The sequence below is a fragment of the Boleophthalmus pectinirostris genome, unplaced genomic scaffold, assembly GCF_026225935.1.
Source record: "Boleophthalmus pectinirostris isolate CB_2022bp ecotype Guang Dong unplaced genomic scaffold, ASM2622593v1 HiC_scaffold_3, whole genome shotgun sequence".
Classification (NCBI taxonomy): domain Eukaryota; kingdom Metazoa; phylum Chordata; class Actinopteri; order Gobiiformes; family Gobiidae; genus Boleophthalmus; species Boleophthalmus pectinirostris.
The window spans coordinates 11688478-11710245 of NW_026571299.1; the positions used below are offsets into that span (position 1 = coordinate 11688478).

The 21768-nt window shown below is 40.2% G+C and overlaps 1 protein-coding gene across 1 annotated transcript in view; it reads left to right on the forward strand.

Moving 5' to 3' along the window:
- The window catches only part of grip2b (glutamate receptor interacting protein 2b), a 351696-nt gene that overhangs the window by 313315 nt on the left and 16613 nt on the right, over window positions 1–21768 (forward strand). Inside the window, exons 15-18 of the mRNA XM_055160802.1 lie at window positions 3482–3545; window positions 4950–5095; window positions 12241–12385; window positions 16549–16688. Of these exons, the coding sequence (XP_055016777.1) occupies window positions 3482–3545; window positions 4950–5095; window positions 12241–12385; window positions 16549–16688 (495 nt within the window). The remainder of the gene's footprint in view (window positions 1–3481; window positions 3546–4949; window positions 5096–12240; window positions 12386–16548; window positions 16689–21768) is intronic.

Consider the following 21768-nt stretch of genomic DNA (forward strand, 5'->3'; position numbering starts at 1 on the left):
CAAAGACTTAATTAATAATGAATCACGCTTAGTAACTACTTAATTACTGCCTCAATTAGCACTTAACTTGCACTTAATTCTCCTGTGCTGTAAATAGTTACTCATAATTATTTCTTCACGTTAGAAAAGCTCTCAAAAAGACGTAACTAACAGATAACAGCTGCCGGAATTATCATTGCATTGCATTATTAGTAAATCATTCTCTCATCGCTTACTAATGATTAATAAATGCTCAAATTTGTACTTAAATATAATGGTTGGTTTAAATGGTTAGTTCATGAGCAATTAAGTATGAAATAATTATGAGTAACTATTTACAGCACAGGCAAATTAAGTGCAAGTGCTAATTAACGCAGTAATTAAGTAGTTACTAAGCATGACTCATTATTAATTAAGTCTTTGTTCATGCTTTATTAAGGCTAAATAAGGTGTAGTTATTATAAAGTGTTACCCCCCGTTTGTCACAAGTTTCTCGCTCACTCCAAACTTTCTTTCTGCTGCTCGATTACTGTTTTCAGCTGCATATTTCAATACTTGCAGCTTGTAATCTGCAAAATATGTTTTTCTTTTTGGGGTTTGGGGGTTCGGGGGGTTCATGGCGCACCCTCCCAGTTGCAGTGAAGCTCTGTTCTCCATCTACACTTTTCACCAGTCCCACAAGTTTACTCACAAGTCCTCACAAGTTTCTCGCTCACTCCAAACTTTCTTTCTGCTGCTCGATTACCATTTTTTTGGCTCAATACTTCACTACTTGCAGGTTAGAGGCTCTTTCTGCAGGAGACATGCGCAGTAGAAGTGACAGTGGTACAGGAGTAATAGGAGCAGCAGATACTGACACACAAACCTAGAGCGCCCTCTTGAGGCTGTCAGTGTGAAAATTTTAATATATAGGCAAGTTTCATTGTTGACAAAGCTAATTCAACATGACGGACAGAGTGAGAAAGCACGTAAAGGGTATTGATCCCGGTTATTTATCCACTCTAACGGCAGAAGACCGAAGACAATTTGACCAGAAATTGGTCATAAGCATCGATGGACGGAATCACCCTTTTCAACCCCTACAAAAGGTGGACCAAACCAAATTTCTTTTCAGAATCGCCAACTACCTGGACAAATATTCACTTCGGCGATATCCACAATGACTTGGTGGAAACTCCTGGGCCATTCACAGCAGAAAAGATGAAAACCTCCAAGAGTCTCGATGTGTTGTTGAACTTGTTGGAGTCCACGGTTTGCTAGGATCTTCTGCGTTTCCTCTGCGAATGTTTGAAAGCCGTTTAATTCACCGTTAGCGGTTCTTTTCACTCAGAATACAAAAAAGACATTTTCCTTCTTCCGTGCTTCTATTTGTGCATCCGATAATGCAGCAGGAATTTACCATTATCGAGGATAAATTCACGAGGTTACGCACTGTGTTTGACCGCTATCGTGTTTCTTGCCTCCGACTAAAATATTTCCCAGCATGCAACGCGGGCTTTTAATAACAATGACGTCAGCTGAAACTCGCCTATAAGTCACACCGGAGTATAAATCACAGGAAACACCCAAACCATGAAAAAAAGTGTGACTTATAGTCCAAAAAATACAATATATCTATGTCTATAATTTAGGTCATCTATATATTTTACTGATTTTTAACATTTTTTATTTTATATGTCAAATGTAAACAAACAAATTAAAAAGGCAGTACTGCTAAAAGAGTAATGCATTAGCTGTAAAGAATATTTTAATATCAGGCAAATTGAGCCGTCTGAGGATTACTTTAAGACTCAGTATCATATTGCATAATACAGTTTTACATTTTAAAACATCTTCATTAGAAATCAGATAAAATATTCAGATGTGAGCTTGATCTGGTCCACACAGTCCTGACCTCAATCAGAGCAGGGCACCGCGCATGTTTTATAGATCACATTAAACCGAGAGACATGAGACGCTCCGCTCAAGTGGAGTAATAGCCCCCTCTGGAGTTCAGTCAGCACTCTGCACGCTAATGTGTCTGAAGGAATGTGGGAGTTTATGAGTTTAAAAGGAGCTGAATGTAGTCTGCGCTTTTACGAGGGATGGGGCGAGACACAAGATGAGATTTTAACGTAATATTTATATTTCACAATCTAGTTTCCAATTTTTGAACTGTAAGACTCACCAACAGGTAACCATTTTTTGTCTGATCCAAATCAATAAAAATCAGAAGATCATTTTCCTCATGTGTGCACGATATTGTGGGAATTTTCTTTTGGGAGATCATTCACAATTGAAAAAATTAAGCACATAACTAGACGTGGGTTGCCGTTGCCTAAATCTGTAGCTGGAGGACACACTGATCGGCTTCAAATGTAAGATCATAATAATATAGGGCAATAATAGTTAATACTGATGGTGGCACCTAAAATGAAATGTTAAAATGCAGATTTCTGTTGTAATATAGCAAGTTTTGGGGTGTTAGGCGTGTTCAATCAAAAATTACTAGAGTCAATCAATTTAAATTCCAAAAATGTATTCCCCTGACAATACAATTCTAATACAGAGCTCTGGGTCAGATCGTTGTCCCTAACTGCCTACAAAGTTACATAGGGCTCACATCAGGCATCTGACCCCTTCTGAATACTTCAAAACAGTTTTTATAAACATCCATACGAATATGCATATAATATGTTGAGCAGGTTCCCGCCTTGAATCGTCGCCTTGAAGTGTCAGCATTTCTTCTTTGGGGGAAGTGACAACCCCCTCCAAACCATTGTAAATCACACCAAGTCTGTTTAGATAAGCCAGCTGGTTATCTCCACAGTCCTAGTTCTGTAAAAGAATTTGTGACAACCCCCTCCAACAGTTGTCTCCACAGTCCCACTTCTGCAAAGGAATTTGCTTAGAAGCACATAGGTTACCCATTATGTAGTAAACACAATGGGACTGTTCAACAGATAAGAGGGGTATAGTGTCTAAAAGATATAATCAGGCTCAACTTTTGTGAAATTACTTTTTGGATAATTCATGTCAAAGTAAAAAGGAATTGGAAAAACCTGTCTCTTGTCCTCCATCTGGGAGTATGACATAATCATATTCTACAATCTAAAAACCACCAATACAAGTTTTCCTCATTCTCAGTTTATGAACAGGCCTCATGTGAAGCTTAGAAAGTCCAGAATTCATTCACTGAGCTGCAGAGGCTGCACTAGCTGTAGGTGCTGGGGTTTAGGTAGAGACAATTCAGATCAGAAAGAGGCATTTTAGATTTAAACACACTGGATTTCAGCAATGAACCTGGCAACACAAATGAGAGACTCATGTGATGCTCATTCTGCTTTGTGATTGGTTAATCATCTTGAGAACCAGAACACTAAATTATAACATAATTATATATATGTACACTGTTGTTGTAATTAAGAAATAAATCACAATATTTATCAGCTGACCAATATGTAAGATTTCAAATCAGACACACACAATAGTTTACTTGAGTTAATGTTTTGCTCTTTCACAGCCAGCAAGAAACAAGGAGAGCCCCTCATCATCTCAGACATCAAGAAAGGCAGCATGGCACACAGGTATGGATTTATGTAATTGTGTATTTATGTATTTTTCCTATAGACGTAAGAATGATTAGACACACATTTCAGTGTTAATGATAATACAGTCACTTTGTCACAGTTCTGCCCTTTGTTTACATGTTTTCCCCAGTCCAACTCCGTTTCCCAGTCTGTTCCGGTCCTCCTTTTGCTACCTCCTTCCTTTTCCTAAAGCTGCCTCTCATTCCCTAATCAGCCCAGGGTAGTTTATATACACTCCTCCAGCTCATTCAGTCTTTGCCAGATTGTAGACCTTTGAAGACATACTCTCAAGCTCTTACCATGAAACTCTGTACATTCTGCTTTTTGTTCCCCTGTTCATAGTGCCTGTTTGAGTTTATCAAAGCCCATTTTTGTCCGCATTTTATTCCGGACTGGTTCGTGGGGGCAGTAGCCTAAGCAGGGACTCCCAGACTTCCTTCACCCCAGACATGTCCTCCAGCTCCTCCGGGGGGAACCCGAGGCGTTCCCAGGCCAGCCGAGAGACATAGTCCCTCCAGCGTGTCCTGGGTCTTCCCCGGGGCCTCCTCCCGGTGGGACATGCCCAGAACACCTCCCGAGGGAGACGCCCAGGAGGCATCCGGAACAGATGCCCGAGCCACCTCAGTTTCAGTTATTAAACTAAAACTGGTTGCCAATATACTTGTGTTGCATTTGAGTCCAATTTACCTATGTGATACACTTGCCATTACTGATGTACAAAGTAAAACTTCATGAAACAACATTTGAACCAAATGTGCCAAGTAAACGATCTTTGCTCTGTGAGATCAGGGAGCCTCTGCACCAGCTTCACTGAGCGTCTTCTGTACACTGAGTCTTAGTTCAATGCACAAACACACTCAACATATGTCACTTTCATAAAATCATTCCTCTTTTCACTCCCGATGTGATGGACCAGATGCACAAACATCATGTTTAACTGTGTGGGACCAGGCTGAGACTTTAGAAACAAACTCTACAGAATCAAAGCACCTGTTTCATTATGCCCATCACTACATTAGGCTGGTCTCCTAACTTTGTAGAATTCTGGATTCTGTATATTTCCTGTTATTTGCCCTAAATAAATATAGTATATTTCATTATAAAATTATAATAAAACATTAATAATCAACAGGGTTTGGACTGGTGCCAGTGTGTCTGTTTTACATTAGATAAGAACCTGAGCTAAATGTTAACTACCTTAAGAGAAAAGTTCATTTTCAGTTGTGTGTGTTTCTGATTTATTGACCACTATAGCTCATTTCATCATCACTGTTGCACATAGATTACAAAATGTAAACAAAATATTCTTGCCTGTTTACCTGTATCTTCTTCCTTTCAATGCTGTGTACATACTCTCCTCCTGAGTTGTTTGTTTGTTTGTTTGTTTGTTTGTTTTTGCAGAACAGGGACCCTGGAGCCCGGGGACAAACTCTTGGCCATAGACAACATTCGTCTGGAGAACTGCTCCAGGGAGGACGCCGAGCAGATCCTGCAGCAGTGTGAGGAGCTGGTCAAACTCAAGATACGCAAGGACGAGGACAACTCCGGTGAGAAGAGCTTTTACTTTTATACAGTGTTTCAAAGTAAATAAATACACACACTGAAAATACATGTTCAGAATGCTCATTAAGTAACTATACCATAGTAAAGTTACTCTTTCATTTAGTGGTACTTTTTATAAATCAAAGAATACATTTTAATTTAGGCTTCAAACACAGTATTAGTGAGTAAAAACAGTTCTTTTGGTGAGTGCATGTGTGATTTTTCTTTTTCAAATCTAAGTGGTGCAAGAAACTAAATCATATATATATATATATATATATAATATTATATTATATATATATATATATATAATATATATATATATATATATATATATATATATATATATATATTATATATTTTTTTTTTTTTTTTTTTTTTTCCACTCTATATAATTCTGCAACTTAAAAATTACCTTATTTTCTGATCTATGTTATGTTGTTTTCTCCTCACAAACAGACCTGGAGTTGTGTTTTGTTTCATTCACACATGTTTAACACAAACCCTGCACATTTAGCTTTGCTGGAAATGTTCCACAGTATTACATGAATCTCCTTGCAAGACAAGTTACAGATCAGATCTGTGGAGAGGCTAGCCCACTCATACAGTAAGAACACGTTTTTCAAGGAATTGTATTTATTTTTTGAGCAATAAAACATGCAAATGAAATAAACACTGATTTCTTCATAGAGACACAGAGAAAATGATATAATGCACCTTTAAAACCATTTGATCTGATTGGTTTGGACTTGTTTAGTGCTTTTATTATACAGTTTTATTTCATTGTCTTCCCAGAGGGGTTGTTACGTAATAGAAAAGGCAGCAGTGCTTTTTTGTGGCCACTAGGTGATGCTGTTGTCCAGGCTCTGACATTTGTCCAAACAAATCTCTTCAAATGGCTCAGGTTCTTTGATGTGTTTTATCTGTTTTAGCTCAGTTCAACAGCCCCAATGTTAAAATGTTACGTGTATTAGACAAAGTGTGCAAATACGGACAAAGGTATGATTCAACTTGACAGATTATTATGACAGGTATTAAGTATTTGTTACAGTTACACTACAGTAAACATTTTAACTCTAACACTGAACTCAAACACTGTTTGATACAAATGACCAGACCTGCACACTGTTTTTTAGTCTGTGTGCACTAGGAATGGGACAAGATCTTTCATACCACAAGATCTTGCAAAACAAAATGGCCACAAAACTGCTCACACATGAAGAAAATGATCTCGACAGTTATCTCATTTTTCCGCATATTTTTACATTTGCTTTGGATAAAAATGGGGTTAACTTTGCAGAGTAAATCCTCTTGAGAAGCTGTAATACCAAAAAGCAGTGCAACAATTCCAGCAAAACTATAAACTTGGACTTAGACAAACTTTTTTGATCCACACTGGAAAATTATTTGGACACAGTAGCTCACACATCACAATAAATTGTAATGATACATTCTAAAAAAGCAGCAAAAAATAAGACATCAAGAGACAGGTGTCAAATAAGACATAATTGTATAAATATAAATGTGCAAGACACAATAAAATAGAAAGATAAGTAATAAAATATAAAATCACATCTTTATACAAGAGGTCAGAGGAAGACAGTGCAACAATGAGGTGATGATTGACAGGACATAGGGTTATCAAATAGGAATGAAATAAACCAAAAATTGTGAAGTCAAAATTGTGAACTGAATGGCACAGTTCATTTAATTTAAAATTATATCAAAATCTCGTCTTGTCTCGTTCTCGTGAGCTGAATCTCCTATCAAATTTTAATATAAGTCGCAGGACCACCCAAACCATGAAAAAATGTGCAAGTTATGTCTGAAAAATTCTGTATATTTTTGATAACATTGCTTAAAAGCTCACAAGAGTCAATTTTGTGTAAAAAGCCCAATGTGTCTGGTTCTTCTTTATCACACAACAATTTTGACTGATACTGGACACCAAAGAAGAACTAAACAGGACTAAGCCAGGTCCAAGCCCTGACCAAACCAAGGCTAAACCAGGTCTAAACCAGGATTAAACCAGGACTAAATTACCTCTTGTACTGACCACTGCACACGGGGAACACTCAACAAGAGTTGAACCACTAAACCAGGTTCAACAATGGAACTAAACCAGGACTAAACCAGGACTCAACAAGACAAACAAAGTCTATAGATACGAATGACCAGTGTTGGGGAGTAACAGATTACATGTACCGGAGTTACATAATCAGTACAAATTATGAGTAACTGTATTCAGTTACAGTTACTGTTTCAGTGAGTGGTAATTGGATTACAGTTACTTTGTTGAAATAAATGGATTACACAGCGGTATTTTCCTGTTTTCACATTTTGGGCTACTCCCTTTTTTTTGTTTTTGTTTTTTTTTTTTTTTTGTTTTGTTTTGTTTGGTAATTCCACTCATTGTCGGACACTAAACCAGGTCTAAACCAGGTCTAAACCCAGGTCCAAACCAGTTCTAAGCCTGGTCTAAACCAGGTCTAAACCAGGTCCAAACCAGTTCTAAGCCTGGTCTAAACCAGGACTAAACTAGGCCTAAACCAGGACTAAAGCAGGACTAAAGCAGGATGAAAACCAGGTCTAAATCATGTCCAAACCAGGTCTAAAACCAGGTCTAAACCAGGATTAAACCAGGACTAAACCAGGTCTAAAACAGGATTTAACAGGACCATGTCTCTTCCTCTTCTATCAATAATATTTTTAATTTGGTTAAGTAAAATCTGGGCTTTTTATTTTCTTTTATCAAACAAAACATCTTATGGGAAGATCCTCGTCTTTGCTTCTTTACAGCAAATCAAGTAATCCAAAGTATTCAGATTACGTTACTCACTTTAAGTAATTTAATGGATTCCGTTACAAACTACATTTTGGGATATGTAATCTGTAATCTGTAGGGGAATACATTTTAAAAGTAACCTTCCCAACACTGCTAATGACTACAGACAAACCAGGTCTAACCCAGGACTACACCAGAACTAAAACACAAGGACTAAATCAGGCCAAAACAAGGACTAAACTAGGACTAAACCAGGACTCAACCATATAACTACATGATTTTCACATTAAATTTGTCTCTCCATCCTGCAGTCGCGCTGACCAAACCTGCTGTGTTTATGTTGTCCTCAGATGAGCAGGAGATGTCAGGCAGCATCATCAATGTTGTAATGAAATAAACCAAAAATTGTGACCTGAATGGCAGTTCATTTGTTAAAAATGACATCACAATCTCAGCTTGTCTCGTTCTCATGAGCTGAATCTTGTGTGTAGAAATTGCGTCTTGTCCCATCCCTAGTTTGTTTTGAGGAATCACCACGTGTGTCTTTTTAGTTAAAAATGATTATTATTATTTTTTAAACCATCTTTAAAAACACATACCTGCAGTTGCATTTATTTTTATTCACACTGATTTTGGTAATCCTCTTTGGCTGCGTTCAGACTGCAGCCTGAAGTGACCCAAATCCCATTTTTTGGCTTCTATGTGACCTGTATCTGATCTTTTAATGACAGTCTGAACGACACAGATCAGATTTTTTCAAATGTGACCCAGGCCACTTGGATATGTGGCTCCTGAAACCGATACATATCTGATCTTTTGACATGCGACTTCAGTCTGAACGGTCAAAGTGCATTCATCCACCTACACGTTATCAACAAGCCACAAACGTCACTATTCTGCACTGAAGTAGGCAAAAATTGTTAATGAACTCCATGTCACTGAAGCGAAGCACATCACCACTCACCACTCTTGGCTACGTCTCCACATCCACATGTTCCTTTCAACAGACGTCGCTGCCGCTGCCCACAAAAAGCCACGGCCAAAAACCTCGTCCTTCTTCTTCTCAATCTCCATCCATCCATCCATTTTCGTCCGCTTATCCGGGGCCGGGTCGCGGGGGCAGCAGTCTAAGCAGGGACTTCCTTCACCCCAGACACGTCCTCCAGCTCCTCCGGGGGACCCCGAGGCGTTCCCAGGCCAGCCGAGAGACATAGTCCCTACAGAGTGTCCTGGGTCTTCCCCGTGGCCTCCTCCCGGTGGGACATGCCCAGAACACCTCCCGAGGGAGGCGCCCAGGAGGCATCCGGAACAGATGCCCGAGCCACCTCAACTGGCTCCTCTCGACGTGGAGGAGCAGCGGCTCTACTCCGAGCTCCTCCCGTGTGACTGAGCTCCTCACCCTATCTCTAAGGGAGCGCCCAGCCACCCTGCGGAGGAAACCCATTTCAAGCGCTTGTATCCGCGATCTCTTCCTTTCGGTCACTACCCAGAGCTCATGACCATAGGTGAGAGTAGGAACGAAGACTGACCGGTAAATCTTCACCACAAAGGTCCGATACAGCGACCGCATCACTGCCGAAGCTGCACCGATCCGCCTGTCAATCTCACGTTCCGTCCTTCCCTCACTCGTGAACAAGACCCCGAGATACTTGAACTCCTCCACTTGAGGCAAAGAGATTCTCAATCTCCTCCTTTTAAAACAAGTAAGTTGTTCATGTTCTGGCTTCGGTACGAGAGGAACTTTAAAATCTCCAGGTGCTCAATGCTCACCTCCATGTTTGGACAACTTCCGTAAACACAGAGCACGCTCGCTGCGGTTGACGTCATCGTGTCTCCAGTGTGCATGCAGGACACTTTCGGGCCGTTTAACGTTCACACAGGGGATCGCATACAAGTCGCATTTAATTGGAAATGTGAACGACCTCGCAAAAACATCGGATTTCACAAAAAAATCGGAATTGAGCGTTAAGCCCTGCAGTCTGAACGTAGCCTTTTAGTGAAGTTCTTTGCATCTGAGCCCGACCAAACACTCACTGACAAATAAAGAATCAGACACAGGGCAAGGAAAAAACATTTGCTTTCTTTTTTTTTTTTTTTAGAATGGTGAATTTCTGCAAGGTTTAGATGATGCTTTTGTTGTGTTTTTAGTTTAATTTAAAAAGTGTATCCAATTCTAAAAATGTGTATAAAACACTGCTATATTATTACATATTCTGAAAGTAACTAACCTAACTACTGCAGACAGGCAAGAGCTGCAACTGTAATTTAAATTTTAGGTGAAGCATTAAAGTTTAAATAAAATAAGCAGTTACAAATTTCTTTAAAACTGAAACTTTAAGTTTTAAAATAATAAAATAATCATAACATTAAAGGTGCATTGTGTAACTTTTCTGGCGGAGGGTCTGTCAAACGCTTTTCTCCAGACATATTGTTATTGCTTTGTCTAGAATGTTTCACAGTATGGCTTTAAACCTTTCTCTCTTCATGGAGACCAAACCAGACCAAGTTACAGGTCAGATCTATGGAGAGGCGACCCTGCTCACAGTCAGAATGCGTTTTTATAAGTATTTTTGAGCTATAAAACCACCTGTAATTGAATAAATGTGAGGCAGAGCTGTTTAATGTCACACTGTGGAATATTCCAAGCAGAGCAATGACGTCTCCATGGAAACAAGAAGACGGTGGACCCACTACGGAAAAGCTGAACAATTGATTCTGACACTTTTTAGCACTGAAAATCTCTAATGTCAAATATAAAATTAAGGCTAAAATGATTTCTGTTTTGTTATTATCGCATTTATTTGAAATTAAACTCAACATTCCCCCAATTTTTTGTTATTACTTCCGTTTTTCTTTTGTTGTGGTCGGTTTGTGGTCGTCTGTCATTATCTCCCGTGGCTTTGTTAAGTGGAAATTCCCCACAAACTCGTGTCGGTATTATGCAATCAGTGTGAGGCCCGGTCCTGACAGACGATTGGCTCCGGCGGTCACGTGACCACAGCGCTGCCCGTTACCATGGAAACTGTCTCTCTCATCCTACAAGATGTGATTTTGACCTACTTTAGAGGAATACAGAGGTGTGTGTGTGTGTGTGTGTGTGTGTGTGTGTGTGTGTGTGTGTGTGTGTGTGTGTGTGTGTGTGTGTGTGTGTGTGTGTGTGTGTGTGTGTGTGTGTGTGTGTGTGTGTGTGTGTGTGTGTGTGTGTGTGTGTGTGTGTGTGTGTGTGTGTGTGTGTGTGTGTGTGTGGGTGTGTGTGTGTGAGAGCAGGTGAGAGAGGGGGAGGAGATGGGACAGTAAAGAGATTGAAAATTGAAAACGATTTGTCAAATACGACGGACGGCGACTGTGTCATTGGGCAAGACACTTCTTTTGTGGATGTGAGATGTGAGCGAGTGATCGTTAGTGAGGGTGTGCAAAAATATTGAAATATCGATATATCGAATCGTTTAATGTGATGATACAGTAGATGGAGTAGACAGTAGACAGTAGATAGAGCTGCTCGATTATGGAAAAAATATATATATGATCACGATTATTTTGGCCAATATTGAAATCACAATTATTCAAATGATTATTGCATTTATTCATTCATTTATTATATGCATTTATTCAGCATTTCTCTCTCAAAACAAACAAACAAACAAAAAAAAACTTTCTTATTGATAATTTATGCAAAACTTTCAAATTGAAAATAAATATACGCTACAAATATGAGCAGTTTTGCGATGTATAAAACATAAAATGAATAAAATATATTTTGAACATGAAATAATGCTTAAATATATTATTATATTAAGCTAATTTATTTATTTTGAAATCGCAATCAAAACTCAATTAACTGCACGGGTTTGCACACAGGAACACTCAACAAGAGGTGAACCAATGGAACTAAACCAGGACTAAACCAGGATTTTAACAGGACAAAAGCAGTCTCTATGGATACTAATGACTACAGACTACAGACAAACCAGGTCTAAACCAGGACTAAACCAGGACTAAACCAGGATTTTAACAGGACAAAAGCAGTCTCTATGGATACTAATGACTACAGACTACAGACAAACCATGTCTAAACCAGGACTAAACCAGGACTAAACCAGGACTAAACCAGGACTAAACCAGGACTAAACCAGGTCTAAACCAGGTCTAAACCAGGTCTAAACCAGGACTAAACCAGGTCTAAACCAGGACTAAACCAGGACTAAACCAGGATTAAACCAGGTCTAAACCAGGACTAAACCTGAATTAAACCAGGTCTAAACCAGGACTAAACCCAGCTCTATAACTGTATGACTTCCACCTTCAGTAGGTCTGTCCGTCCTGCAGTTGTGCTGACTGTACCTGTTGTGTTTATGTTGTCCTCAGATGAGCAGGAGACCTCGGGCAGCATCATCTACACGGTGGAGCTGAAGAGGTACGGAGGTCCTCTGGGCATCACCATCTCAGGCACAGAGGAGCCCTTTGACCCCATCACCATATCTGGACTCACCAGGAGAGGACTGGCTGAGAGGTACCACACGTTATTAGGTCACTTTTTTGTGTGTGTGTGTGAAATACAAAGTAAACTGAACTGTGTGTGTGAACAGGTATTTATCATGTTGTGGAGACTAAAATCTTTACACACTCACATCATGGGGACTTGATTTTGTCCCCATAAGTGCAGGTTCCCATGACATAATCTTTTATCTGGGTGTAACACCAAATTCCTGGCCCTGGGCACAGATCATCCTCTTGGCCCACACTACCTGTTGTCTCATGAAACCTGCACATACAAACTTTGTGAGGGGCCCCTTCCTGCCATGACCCCTGTGCGAACAACACCTTTACCCCCCACACACAGTGTGACGGCCCTGTCCTTTACTGTTACATCATCCTGATTCAGAGTTCTGATAGCGACACATGCATGTGTACACATGTCTGTTATCAGCAGACGTACGTGCCATGTCTGAGCACTTCGTTGGATAAGTTTAACTCATGAACAAAGAGAGAAAACATGTTTATTTCTTTATTATTATCAGTTCTGGACTGAAGAATGAGCTTGGATAAGATGCGAAGTGGATTAAATTAAAAAAAGCAACATTACATTTTTCCTTTGCTATGGATCCTACCTGGACGACTGAGGATTTCACAAATATCTAAAAAAAATATTAAACATTCATTCTCACTGTGAGCGGGGTCACCTCTCCACAAATCTAACCAGTAATTTGGCTCGCAAGTCTCCATGGAGATCCTTAAATTGATCAGTGTTGGGCATTTTATTTTAAAAAGTAATTAGTTACTGTTACAAATTACTTCCTCCATAAAGTAAATGAGTTAGTAACTTGCCCAAAAAATCGAGATTGGCATTAATGCAGTGACTCCATCTCCATTTTGGCAAAGCGTCCGTATCAACAAGTCAGCATCAACATCGTCAACAGTTATCGGCGAGTTTTGGAGTAACGTTTTTGATCCTCAACATTCAGTGACTTTAGAGTGAGATGATGAAGTCATGTCAAAACAATTAAATGCAAAACCTACTTCAAAATATGAGGAGTTCTTTCATGACAGACATACACAACACAACTGTCAACACAAACCAGCGGCCCCACTGACTTCTTGCCTACCAGACACTACGGCCATTATACTTAAACGCCGTTATTCCCAACCCTGAAATTGAGAGCTGTACGGTGGAACATTTTGGGCACATCTCCATGACGACAAGCAGGTGAAGGACCCTCTCCCTGTCCCTGGACACGTTACACAGTGCCAGTGTGAATAAGCGAAGCATTGTTTCCAGAAATAACCAAACCCTTTGTAAACTGCGTCAATCTCACCCAAACTATTCCTTCATCCATCACTGATCATATTTTGGGTTTTCGTTTTTGATCTTGCGCCTTCATCCATCCATCTCCATTGTCCCGTACTGGCTCTGCTTTAAAAGAATACCTGTGGGTTTTACGCACAGAGACATGTGAAGTGGAGGCTGTGATCTTGACCCACTTTAGCCCGAGTTAAAATAGAAAGAGTCGAGTGGAGCCAGAGGACACAGAGGACACACACACGCATACACACACACACACACACACACACACACTCCACTGCCTATGTGTGAGATAAGAGGCTAATGTTAGGCCATATGATATGAATGTTTTATGTGGACACAGATCGAGATTATACCGCTGTCCACAGACCCACAGGTGCGCTCTTGTATCGTATTTACTGCGGCACGACCTTGGACGCAGGACAAGTCATGATACACATTACCTTACGCGACCTTACGAACCGCAATTAGTCACTAGTCAAGTCAAGTGCCCCAATAAACAATATGATAAGATAATGTACGTTAAAATAATAATATCGTAAAGTTAGAGCAGACTCATGATGCAAAATGGACTTTTCAGAGATTTAAACTTTTATAGCTGTTCCCTCTTCTCATTTACCCTCTTTCAGTTTCATTTCTCTCCAGCGACTACGTCAGGACTCAGAATACACTAGACCAGGGGTGGGAACTTGAATAATCATAATAATAATAAATGGTAAATGGTAAATGGTCACATTTTTCTATAGCGCTTTTCCACCTTCAAGGCACTCAAAGCGCTTTACAACAAGAATAGTAATAATTTTCAGTGCTTTAAAAGGCATGGCAATGATTTTCAATTATTGGATATCTCAATAAAATGGGATATGTTTGCATATATCCCATGTTTTCTTTTGTTTTTTTTCTCTTATGAGGTGGATTACCAAAAAACTCCATCCATCTACTCCTGGTTCGGCCCTTCTGTTGAATTTTAGAACTCTTTGTGGCTCACGAGTCAAAAAGTTTGCCCACTCCTGCACTAGACGGTTTGCAAGGACCCCGGAAGTTGTAGACCGCGCACCGGCCAATCAGAGAAGAGCTGTGAAGCCATGACGTCACACTGTCTATGTCCCTTTTGTGGTTCAGCACAACAGTAAACAAAGTGGTCGAGATGGATTTTGTGTTGGCAAAGATTCCCGAGATCGAGGATTTAAACCTGAGCAAAGAGAATATTTGGTGAATTTTATAAAGGAGAAAGACGTTATCGCTCTTCTTCCAACGGTATTTGGCGCATTACATACATCACGACCAAATAGCAACGATTGGTTAAATAAAAAATAATAATTTTAAAGTACCTGCCTACCATCGAGCGAATGAATCCTAATGCTGCGAGGTCAGACGGTTTCATTTAGTGGATCAGGCTGCCTGTTTTCACCTCCACCAGTATAATCAATTTGCTATCATTTGGTGTTTATGTTGTATATTTGTTTACGTGAAGCACTTTGGTTTGCTGAAGTTGATTTAAATGACATATAAATAAACTTGAACTGAAAAAAAAAAAGAAAAAAGAACTGAATCTCTAAAAAATCTGATCTCTAGGGGCGATGTCAGCTTCCATTGGGCACCACAGTTTTCTAATGCGGAAATCAGTGAACCCGTTTCCTTTATTAAGTTGTTTTAGATGACTGTTGCAAATTAAAGTGTATAAATTAAATAATGATCTATGGGTGTTATAGATTATAATAATACAGCAGACCCAAGCACAATATGACTTCTTTAATAGTCAGTCTTGCATTTTCCCCTTTCTTCCTGTTTTTTGACACATTTTTTTTCTATTATCATTAAAAACACATAGCTACAGTTGCATTTTGCATCATTCACATTGGTTTTAGTAACTCTCTTTGGTAAAGTTAGTGTTTTAAAAGTGAAAAAATGTACAGCACACTCAGATGGCTGATGTCCAAAAGCTTTTTAAACACGTTTCGGCAAAAAAAAAGGCTTTGTCAGATATTTTTCTTGCTTTGGACCACAGCTAGCCTGATTCATCAGCCAGTTTCACTCTGTGGAAACTGTTTGACCTCGCAGCATTAGGATTCGTTCGCTCAACAGTAGGCGGGTACTTTTTTAAAATTTAACCCATCGCTGCTATTTGGTCGTGACGTATGTAATGCGCCAAATCCCATAGGAAGAAGGGCAATAACGTCTTTCCCCTTGATAAAATTCACCAAACATTGTCTTTGTTCCAGCTTTAAATCGTCGATCTCGGGAAGCGTTGCCAACACAGAATGTCTGTCTTCATCTACATCAATCTCCGCTTTGTTTACTGTTGTGCTGTATCACAAAAGGGACCCAGACAGGAGATTGAGTTTGACATCATGGCTTCACAGCTCTTCTCTGATTGGCAGGTGCGCAGTCTACAACTTTCGGGGTTCTCGCAAGCTGTCTAGTGTATTCCGATTCCTGACCTAGTCGCTGGAGAGAAATCAAATTGAGCAGAGGCACTAGGTGGTACACCAAGCAATGCAACATAAATATCTGACAAAGGCTTTTTTTTTTTTTACCGAAATGTTATTTAAAAGCAAAATTTAAAAAAGCTTTTGGACATCAGCCATCTGAATGTGCTATGCATTTTTTCACTTCTATAGCTGTTCCTTGTATTTGCACTTCTACAAAAACTTTGGTGTGCCTTTTCCGTTTCATTTTTCTGTGTTTCTGTTCCAAGTTAGACTTTTAGTAAAGTTCTTTGCACCGTTAAATTGAGTTCATTACTGGGTCAGGGTTAATGGCTGTGGTAATTCCCTCAGCTGCTCAGATGCATGGGAAAAGTCGAGTACAGGCCCTTTTAAATGTGCCCATTTATTCAACTCATCCATATTACGTGCCTGTGTGTGTTCCAGGACGGGGGCGATCCACGTGGGAGACCGGATCTTGGCCATAAACAGTGTGAGTCTGAAGGGAAAACCTCTGAGTGAAGCCATCCACCTGCTGCAGATGGCGGGAGAGACGGTCACGCTCAAGATCAAGAAGCAGCTACACAGTAAGAACCACACATCTGTACATGTCTGCGACCACTGTGGTTTATTAAAGGAACGCTTCTCAAACTGTGGTACCACCATAACACACCTCTATATGTCTGTGATTATTATGGTTTAAAGGAACACTCGCAAGATCCTCAGAGCAACTGCATTTAAGATTTAGATTTAAAATTTCAGGTAAACTTGTAATGCTGTTTTATTCTTAATTTCAAAAAACAATGGACATGCAGGTCAAGTTGTTCATGTTATAATAGACTCTAGTCATGCTTACGTCACAAACCAGGAAGACGTTTGGAAAGATGCGATTATAACTTCCAGATCCAGTTTTCCCATCTAAATGTCATTGTAGCGCTTCGTTATGTTCGGCGAATCAACAATTACAACCATACCTCTGTTTTGTCATTCCCCCACTGGCGCACAACTCCGATCGCACTGGGTACATGCGATTAGAAGAGATGAGGCTCCAAATTCAAGATTATTCCAAACAGCACATACGTACGCAGTCGTCATTTTACCACTGATCACATTTACTTCAATAGGTTTAACAGATCCATGTTAGGCAAGCCCATTGTCAGTATCTACACTGGAAGATGTATTCACATAGCCAGGCTGGTGCCACCTCAATTTCAATTCTCTCCAGCGACTAGGTCAGGAATTGGAATACACTAGACGGTTTGCAAGAACCCCGGAAGTGTGAGTCCGAACACCAGCCAATCAGCGAAGAGCCATACATTCTGTGTTGGCAACGATTCTGAAGATGGAGGATTTAAATCTGGAACAAAGAGAATGTCTGATGAGTTTTATCAAGGAGAAAGACGTTATTGCCCTTCTTCCTACGGGATTTGGGAAAAGCTTAATATACCAGTTAACCCATTAGCGGTGCATTACATACGTCACGACCAAATAGCAGTGATTGGTTAACTGAAAAAAAGTACCTGCCTACCGTTGAGCGAACGGATCCTAATGCTGCGAGGTCAGGCTGATGAATCAGGCTAGTAATCTCATCTTTCCAAACGTCTTCCTGATTTGAGACATAAGCGCATGTTTGCTGTTTTGGTTCTCAAGACGATTATCCAATCAGAAAGCAGAATGAGCCTCACATGACTCTCTCCTTTGGGTTTCCACCGTGACTCTCTCTGATCTGGATGGTCCCTACCTTAAGCCCAGGACCTGCTGTTGTATAAGCTGTCCATATACAGAGAATGTCCATGTCCTCTATCTGCAGGTTAAGTATTTGTGGTTGTAGTATGTATGCAGACAGACAGGTGGAGGTGTGGCCATTTTATGTCTCCACCAGGGGTCACCAAACTTTTTTCTCTGGGGGCCACATTAACGCTCCTGCCTGTGATCGGGGCCAGGGTCGGGTTGGCCGTATAACAGATTTGTTTGACCCTTTCTTTACATACCAGACAAACTGCACGGTCCTTACGCTGAACAGAAAAATAATCGGTCGTCCACTGTTCTTCGAAAACTCGGCACTCTCTGTCAACTTTTCGTACTTTAACACTCCCATTTTGGTGTCTTTAATTGCACTACAGAACTCTTCGCGTGCGTAGACTGTCACTGTTTGAGCTCGAGTTCGTCAGGTGATGAAAATTTGGGCAGCAAATGTAAATACGTCATATAATTATTTAAATATAAATACTTCATATAAATATCATTTTTAATTGAAAAAATCTACAAAATACAAGATACAGACGTGTTATTATTTGCCAAAAAGTCATAAAAATAAAAAAAAAGCCATGACACTTTTGAGGATTGCTTCATGGAGCCAGCTCAAGTGTTCCGGGGGCAGAGGACATTCAGACTATAGACGTATGTATGGTATGCTTTTTTTTATTCATATAGGGGCAGTGTACAATAAATACTGACCAACAGGAAAGACGGACTGTACCAGGTCAGAGCAGAAAATGAGCATTTCCACCTGTAGTACCGGGGCAGGCTGATGTAACAGTTAAATAATCTAAATGTAGATGGATACATGACCACATCAACATACATTATCATTATCGTATGTCACATAAGGGTAGTCCAGTGCCCGATATAGAGCCGCTAAGCCTGGTGTCCACTGCACCGTTCATTTCCACGAGTGATCCATGGGCGTCTCACTACACAATGTGAGGAATGTAAAATCATAAGCACACACGCACGCTCTGAGGATTCACACCAGTCGTGGTTACAACTAAAGTTTATGAGCCAGTTTCAGGCTCCAGGCGTCGTGTGGCCGTTTGAACTGGTTAGCTGAGTCCAGGGAAACATGCGAGCTGTGTTTCTCCACTTAGAAAAGTCAGTAAATTAAATGGGCAGGTTCAATTGAGAGCTCTTTGAACTCAATTTTTCTACATTTATACAATTGCTTATGCTTTTTATCGCCAAACAAATGTGTGCATTCTTCCTCTGAATGGGCTTTACTCTCCGCTAGAGATGTAACAATATCCAAATCTCACTCTACGATATTTATTTTGCGATATTTTTAAAGAGGCTAATGTAATTGTAGATAGGACACATTTTTGCTTTGTGTGTGTGTGTGTGTGTGTGTGTGTTTGTTTGGTTTTTAATTAAGGACAACAGAATATAACGTTTAACTAATCAACATCTAACAAATTACAATAATCAACATAAAACAAAATGCAAAAACATAAAACAACACCCAAAACAAATACAAAACAACAGCATTAAAAAAGCCCCCCCATTTCCCCTGGACCACACACACCAACACAAATTTGGTTAAATAAAACAAAAATAATGTGGTAGTGCAACATAAACATAAGGCCCCCTTACATAGATATATTTTGGCCAATTTATAATTAAAATTCCTTTTCTCTCTTTGGATTTTTATTTCCGTTATAATCTCAAGAATTCAAATAAAAAACATATTTTTTCATGTTGTCTGCACTGAAATGAATCATGGGATATGTAGTTTCCAATGTTTATAAGCTGTTGCTACTGTAAAACTATGCAATTAAGCAATGTGATATATTGTGACAGCCCACCATATTATTGTGAGACTTTTGATGATACAATATCAGGATATGTCGGTTATTGTTACATCCCTATTAAGTACACATTTTTAGTACACATTCTAGTGCAAGAAACAACCAAAATAAAGGTCTATTTTTTGTCTAAAAGGTCACATACAGTAGCTTTATGGTAAATGGTCACATTTTTACATATATTTCTTTTCCACCTTCAAGGCACTCAACGTCTTTATTAGTTGTTGCTACTGTAATACCAGGAACTTGTGAGACAGCCCACGATATTATTGTGAGACTTTTGACGATACGATATCACGATATTTCAGTTATTGTTACATCCCTACTCTCCACAGATCTGACCTGTAACTTGCAGGGGTTTACATGGAAACAATTTACCATATTTTCCGGGCTGTTAGGCCTCCAACCCCATCAAAAAAACGACTGCTCGCCCCACAATCCAGAGCGCCCTAATCCACTCGGTTGTCCCAGCACAACTTCAGTAAACTACAAAGCTGCACCACCCACAGCGCACGCAAACACTTGGCGCAGACAGCGACCGTGCAGCGAAAAACACCCCCGGCCACACTCATCACTCCACGCAGACGAGGAACGGAACGAAGGAATGACCCGAAAAAGCGAGCGCAATGTGCCACTTGTAGACACAACTGAACAACTGAGTCACTGCGAACACGCCGACAATCCAGCGGTCCCAGACAGCACCCTCCCTACACGCCACAACTGAACAAAGCCCAGAGTCACCATGAACAAACAAAGTCCCACTGACCCATCCAACTGTTGTGTTTCCTTTAAAGTCCGGTGCGGTTTATTTGCGAAAAAAGTTCGAAAATAGCCCATTCTATGACAGTGCGTTTTATAATCCAGAGCACCTAATAGTGCGGAAAATACGGTAATGCTCTTCCATGGAATATTCCAGACACGCAGTTGCACAACCTCCACCTTCACACGGCGCCTGTTTAACTTCACATAAAAAATCCGACGTTAATCCCAGAGCGACACTTTTGCGTGAGGTAGTTTCTCCAAATACTTTTTTTACTCTTACTTCAGTCATTTCTTGGACCGCTGCTAGATGAGTAATATTATATTGAATAAACAGCCCCCTCCCCACGTCCGCTCGTTCATTTGTCATTAGTGGTCCATGTGCACGTACATTATAGCAGGATTCCAGGGCCTGCACAGTTGCCTGAATCACACGGTGTATAATAATAGGAGATAGCAGCTGCCTTATCTCCATGTGACCTCCCCACATGACTAACATTGTGGTGTGGAAGGATTGTCAATCTGGAAACAGGGACCAAAATAAATACGAGAATGCTCCATGTCTCCCACTGTTCTGACTTGCCCTTATAAGCCGTTACACCCTGTTCCAACGGATGATTTGTGGTCGTTAGCAGTTCATTAAAGGGCCATTGTGTAACTTTTTTTGGACAAGAGTAATGTACCTGCGTGTCTCCGCGGAGCTATCACCGCTTAGCACGGAATGTTCCACGGCGCGACATTAAAACTTGGAGTGGAACCTACCTGGACGACTGACAAGCAGGTGACGTTCTCAGGCGGTGTTACAGGTCAGATCTGTGGAGATAAGAACTCATTTACAGCAAATAAACATTCTAGGCAAATGAAATCTCCATGGAAACAAGGCGTACTCTCACCCAAGGAAACTTTAATGGTTTTCCCTAATCGTAATCTTGTATAGTTCTATATTTGAGATGTAAATGCTCAGAAAATCCATTTCACCTACCCTCTATCCCTGCCCACAATCTGGTTTTACTTAGGCTATGTTCAGACTGTAGGGCTTAATGCTCAATTTGGATTTTTTTTTTTTTTGCAAAATCCGATTTTTTTGCAAGGTCGTTCACATTTCCGATTAGATGCGACTTGTATGTGATCTCCAGTGTGAACTTTAAATTCCCTCAAAAGTGTCACAGATGTGCACTGGAGGACACGACGACGTCACATACCGCGAGCATGCTCAGTGTTTACGGAAGTCGCCTAAACGCTGGGTTTGTCTCCCAAATTATGGTCCAGTTCTTCGTAAAAATGGGACCGTGGACAGGTTACACGTCCACGGCCGCTTAGTTTGTTTGAG